Raw genomic sequence first — 6396 nt, forward strand, 5'->3', positions numbered from 1 at the left:
ATATATATAAAAGACACAATACATCTCTGTAGCTTATTGAATGAGCTTTTTGTGGTGCTAGTGGTGTGTGTGAATTTCATTGTACATATTTGAGTCTTTTATATAGACTCTGCCTTGAAAATTGTGAAAACCAACATACAATTGAAAATATACTTATTTTACAGATTGGGCTGGGCAACTCCAGGCCTTAAGTGCTAGTGTCCTGCAGATTTTAGATAACACTGTTGTATTGTTTATAATGTTTGCACTTCGTGCTTATTGTCCCTTGGGGTTTGCCGTAGTGGCAGTGGGGCGGGTTACGGAAGTGGAGGTGTGTTATGTTGTACCGAGCGAGTGGTAAATAAAGAAGATGGAGACTCACGAAGCAGTTTAAGAATATATTATTCATAAGTCAAAGAACAGAATATTACATGGTGTCAGAGTAATTCGAACTAAACGCCCTTTGACACCGCGAAATGGATTCGTCGGGAGTTCCTGCACCACGAATGGACTGGGATTCAGCTACTCTTCCCGATGCCTGGCAAAGGTTTGTGCAACATGTGAAGCTAATGTTTAGCGGCCCGCTAAGTGGCAAGCCCGAGGAGACCCAGTGCAGCTATCTTCTTCTGTGGGTAGGAAAAAGAGGCAGAGACATTTATAACACATGGCAGCTGTCTGATGAAGAAGCTAAAAGGCTGACCACCTATCTTGACAGGTTTGAACAGTACCTCATGCTGAAAACGAACACCGTTTTTGCCAGATACAAATTTAATGAAAGACTCCAAGGCGAAGGAGAGTCATTCGAACACTTTGTGACAGAGTTAATTAAAGCTACTCGTCAAGCAGTGTGGCTATGTTAACTGTGATGAAATGGTCCAAGACAGGACTTTGCAACCAGTTTCCCACAAGTCAAAGAAAAGCTGCTGAGCCAAGGGTCTGATTTGACTCTAGAAAAAGGCATAGACATTGCACGTTCCTATGAAATCGCACAAAACAGGTACTGCTTTCTGCGCCTTCCCTTTGGGATAATATCACCACAGGACATTTTCCAAAGGAAAATCAATGAGACATATGAAGGGCTCAATGGGGTGGCAGCCATCGTGGATGACATCCTCGTGTTTGGCAAGACAAAGGAGGAACACGACGAGAACCTTGCTTGAGCGCACAAGGGAGCGAGGAGTGCGTCTCGATCCAGAGAAATGTGTCATAGGGGCCACAGAAGTGAGTTACTTTGGACACAAACTCACCCGGGAGGGCATCCAGCCAGACCCAAAGAAACTACAGAAATTCAAGGACATGCCACCTCCTGAGAATAAGAATGAGCTTGAGACAATTCTTGGTATGCCGAACTACCTGTCCAGATTCGCACCACGACTATCAGAAATGAACGCACCGCTGCATCAGCTGCTCAAGCAAGACTCTGAGTTCGTCTGGGATCAGAATCATGACAGAGTCTTCCAGCAAATAAAGGATCTCATAACCAGGGAACCAGGCCCCATACTGGCATACTACGACACGACCAAGGAGCTATGCCTACAGGTAGATGCATCAAAGTATGGCTTGGGAGCTGTGTTGATGCAGGACGGACATCCAATAGCATATGCTTCAAAGACACTGACCCCGACAGAGGTTAACTATGCACAGATTGAAAAAGAACTCTTTGCAGTGTTGTTTGGATGCAAGCGCTTCCACACCTACATGTACGGCAGAAGAGTTATCGTCGAGTCAGACCACAAGCCGTTGGAGCACATATTGAAGAAGCCAATCTCAGTAGCCCCTGCTCGTCTGCAGCACATGCTGTTACAGCTGCAGAGATATGACATAGAGATTGTGCACCGGCAGGGAAAAGACATACCTGTGGCCGACACACTGTCCAGGAAACCATTGCTCGACCAAGACAGCACGCTGAGCAAAGGCATGGAGGATCAGGTCCACTCAGTGATAAACAGCCTCCCAGTAAGTGACCAAAAGCTCTCCGAGATACAGGCTGCGACAGCATGCGACCCGCAGCTCACCCTTCTGAAGTAAACCGTGCATGATGGCTGGCCTGAGGACAGGAAAAAATGCCCCCATATCCTTTAGGACTTCTGGAATTTCAGAGATGAAATTTCACACTTCCATGGCATCATCTTTAAAGGTGACAAAATCACAGTGCCAACAGCCCTAAGAAACAATATGCTGGAGAGAATCCACACTGGGCACATGGGGATTGAGAGGAGTAAGCAGAGAGCGAGGGACACCCTCTTCTGGCCAGGCATGGGCAAGGACATTGCTGCCACAGTGGAAAACTGTTTCGTATGTTAGGAGAGGTGTGCAGCGAACCCTAAAGAACCTCTCATTACACAACAGATTCCTGAGAGACCATGGCAGGCTGTGGCCTCAGACCTCTTCACATGGCGTGGACGAGACTATTTAGTAGTTGTGGACTATTACAGCCACTTCTTTGAGGTCGAAAGGCTATTCTCCACCACCGCAGGGTCCGTCATCAAAAAGCTCAAGGCCATATTCGCCAGACACGGTATACCAGAGAAGCTTATTTCAGATAACGGCCCACAGTACAGCTCTCGAGAGTTCAAGGACTTCGCAGTCACATGGGACTTTGTCCACACAACCTCAAGCCCTTTGTACCCACAAAATAATGGCCTTGCCGAAAGAACAGTCAAAACGGCCAAAGCAATTCTGGATAAAGTTCATGCTCAGGGAGTAGATCCCTACCTGTCTCTACTGGAGCAAAGGAACACACCAGTCGACGGCATCAGATCACCCGCGCAGCTCCTCATGAGTCGATGTCTGCGCTCAGTGCTTCCCATCACCGTATACCAGTTGGTACCCCGCGTCGTAAGCCAGACGGTGGTGCAAAAAACACGGATGGAAAGAGAAGAGCACCAGAGGCGATACTACAAATGCAGCGCAGAGGGAGCACATCTGCTTTCAGGATGAGTCCAGAAGTTGGAAACCGGCTGTCATCATCCGACCTGCAGAGACTGCCCGCTCTTTTGTGATCCGCACTGGCGAGGGGCAGACGTCGGCGTAACTGACGACACCTGAGAGGCGCTAAGGCGTGACCAGCACCTTTAGCACCAGCACCCGATCTGATAAGCCAGCCTGATAGTGCAGCTCAACAACAAGCAGAGCCCTTGTCGCCATCTAGAGACACTGCAACACCAACCATGGACACTAGCCCTGCCCTGACCACCAGATCAGGACAAGTGGTCAAACCAAGGGTCATCCTTGACCTGTGATTGTAAAGGGTGTAGGCGGGGTCAAAACACCTGAATCAAATGATAAGTTCATTACCAGGCCTCTGGAGAATTTCAAGACATGTTGAGGAGGTCATTTAGCAGCTGTGTGGGATCAAGGACACATCTAAAACCTGTAGGACACTGTCACTTGAGGCCTGGAGTTGCCTACCCCTGTTATAAAAGGTGACAAACAATTAAATTTTTTCCAAGCTACCTGTGAAAGAAGCCATGTGGAACCTCAGGAAGGACGTACACATGCACTCTGACATCATCCTGCTTGTTCTCACCCCATTTCTGACATACTATGAGGTCATCCTTCAGATAGATGGGGAAGAGGCAAGCTCCATCAGGGTCTCTCTTTGACTCCCTGACTGACTCCCAGTGATTTTCTCCTGGGATGAAGTCTGGTGCTTGGGGGTTCATGGGGCTTCTGACAAGAGTTGGGAGGCAAACCTCAAAGTGCTGCAACAGGGTGAGAATTATGCCTTCCTCCTTTTTGTTACCTACTACCTCTCTGACCAAATCATCATCATCTATGACCAGTTTCTCTAACTCCCTCCGGACTAAGATGCGCAGGGCTGCATTGTGCAGGGTGCCTCTGCACCGCAAGTCCTCCACCCAGATGAACCTTTGTTTCATCAGAGCTCCTTCTTGCATGAGTAGGTCTCTTGAGATTCTCTCAAGCTGCTGCACCAGGTCATGTCTCACAATGGTCTGCAATCACAGAAAGCAGTTAGGAGAGTAAGTTAGGAGAAACTGTGGTAACAGTAGTTTAGTGTAGTTTGTAAATTCTGTGGAAATCTTCAGGCAAAGGGATCAAAAGAGTGTAGCTGCTTGTTTGACCATGGCCAGTGCTATTTTTTGGTCTTAACCTAACTGCATTCTGATCCATGTATACATTATATTTATTGGTAATTTGTTTGGAATTAAAATTAAAGTGGAAGCGACACTACCAGGAATCTTCACATTAATGCTTGTAAAGGAAACCATTGTACTTCGAAAGGGTAGTGTGTGCATACATAGGTCTGAAAAAAGAAAAACAGCCACTGACCTTGAACATAGAAATGAGGAATGAAGGCTTGATAAACACATGGTCACTTAGTACATCAATATCTTCATACCAAATAATAACCCCAATTCTGTGCAGATATCGCAAGAGGAATTGCAATATGGAGTGGAGGTGCTCTCTGCTCTGTGTTACATGGTTCATTATTAAATCACAGAGTTCTTCAAGTAGAATAATACCTGACATAGAAAATGGATACTTTTTATTACAAAGCAAAAACAACTTCTCCGTGTTACTTAAATAAAGTGCACAGTCATTAACTGGACTTACCATGTTGAGGAATCTGTTCTAGTGTAACAAGGTTTTGGATGGCTTGTTCCACTTCTTCATAACTTTGTGGTAAGATGGTCTCAGAACACAGGAAAGCGCTTTCTGATTGAATGCATTTCAAAATATGACTTCTGAATCTTACAATATCCTGAGTCTTTGTGCAGTCAAGAGTTAGAAGATCCAACACCTGAAGGGAAGGTAAAGGAAAACTGTAAAAGGTTCTGCATCCACAGTAACACCCCACTGGGCCTGTGTGGCATTTAAAATGGTATATTTTAATCATACCAATCATTACCTTCAAACTGTATTCTAAAAGGGAATCAATCTCATCCACTTGATCCATGTAGAGAAATGGGTCTGTATTTTCTTCCAGATTTTTCTTCTGGTACTTTAAAACCATCTTTCTGTTTACCAGCATTATGTTAATCTTCTCATCAATGTCTTTCTTCTTCTCCATTACCTCTTCCAGGTCTCTGCACTGATCACAATGTGTTCCCACAAGCATGACCACTGCATTTGGCACACGTAGCTGTATGTTGTTTAACCAGAACCAAATCTGGTCTTTGAAAGACTCTGGGTCTACAGTGCTATAGCTGATAGAAAATCAGAATCATTATTGTCTTTTTTTTTTGCTATTGGTCTCTAAGATGCTGGGTGTCATTGGTACTTACACATAATGTCAGAATGCTGCTGCTCAATAACTGGCATACACAAATATTAATTTCACATTTGTCATATCTTGGCTAACTAGCACTAAACTCAATGTATAGTTTTTGTTCAAGTAAATATCAGTAGGGTGGAAGGTGTTTGGTCATAAAGCACATTAAAAAAAACTGTTTCTTGACTGAAAAAGTAGGGTTTTTTTTGAAGCTGTAAGTACAACATTCATAAACTAAGCGACATATGGCAGCCATGTGAATATTGAAAATATCCACTGCTGCTGTCACCTAGATAACTAATACACACACACACACACACACACACACACATATATATATAGGCTAGACCCCCTATGCTAAGCAAGCCTACCGCAGACATGAGCGAGACAGATAAATATGGAGGCATGCACCGCGTCAGGTGTCGAGGAACCAGGGCACCCTGACGAGAAGTGGGCTACTGGAACAAGAAGGCATTGGTGGGCAAGAGACGAAAACAAGGCGTAGTTGGAATGCTACTACGCAAGTAACCCTGGCGGAAGGGGTTACATGAATAGGATGAGGGACCTATGGATTCTTCGATACCCAACATCCACAACTGTTCCAACATTCGAAAGAAGGGACTGCTCTCACAGCTAGAGATTGACGAGGTACAACATAAATGCTACGGCAAGGGGGAGCCAGGATGACAGGTCAGGGGGGAGATTTCATCACCCCCACCCGAGATTGGGTACCAAGCCCCAAGTGCGATAGGAGAAGGATCGTTGAGATCAAGATAGGATCATAGCCAAGCTTGAAACCTGGACCCCCCCCCCCGTAGCCGGTTACCAAGGGAACAATAAAAATGGCTAACCGAAGGCCGGACAGTCCTGATCCTCAAGGACCGGTCCCCTCCAACTGACACATGGGTCAATACATGAGCATGGGCAAGAATACCAGAGGCGCAAAACACCAGCTACTGGCAGACCAAGCAGTCAGACTGACCAACCTGTGTATGCCACAGGACCACCTCCTGTATGCCAAGAGTGAACGAGACATCGATTCACTCTTGGCATATATATATATATATATATGTTCACATTATATATATATATCCCAAGCTAGGCGAGTGGCTCCAGCAGATCCCGGGAATAACATCGGAGATCTCTGTCCAGAAGAGCGCAGTCCTGGGAACAGCTAAGAT

At 45.6% G+C, this 6396-nt stretch overlaps 1 protein-coding gene across 2 annotated transcripts in view; it reads right to left on the bottom strand.

The window, feature by feature from the left end:
• Positions 1–3431: 3431 nt before the first annotated feature.
• Positions 3432–6396, bottom strand: part of LOC102213267 (malignant fibrous histiocytoma-amplified sequence 1 homolog) — a 7965-nt gene continuing 5000 nt past the window's right edge. For both annotated transcript variants that reach the window (XM_005752437.1, XM_005752436.1), the window contains exons 3-6: positions 4853–5150; positions 4558–4744; positions 4273–4466; positions 3432–3935 (exon numbers count right to left, since the gene is read on the bottom strand). In XM_005752437.1, coding sequence (XP_005752494.1) covers positions 3432–3935; positions 4273–4466; positions 4558–4744; positions 4853–5150 — 1183 coding nt within the window. The remainder of the gene's footprint in view (positions 3936–4272; positions 4467–4557; positions 4745–4852; positions 5151–6396) is intronic.

This window comes from Pundamilia nyererei, unplaced genomic scaffold, assembly GCF_000239375.1.
Source record: "Pundamilia nyererei isolate P.nyererei 1_Seehausen unplaced genomic scaffold, PunNye1.0 scaffold00360, whole genome shotgun sequence".
Lineage (NCBI taxonomy): Eukaryota > Metazoa > Chordata > Actinopteri > Cichliformes > Cichlidae > Pundamilia > Pundamilia nyererei.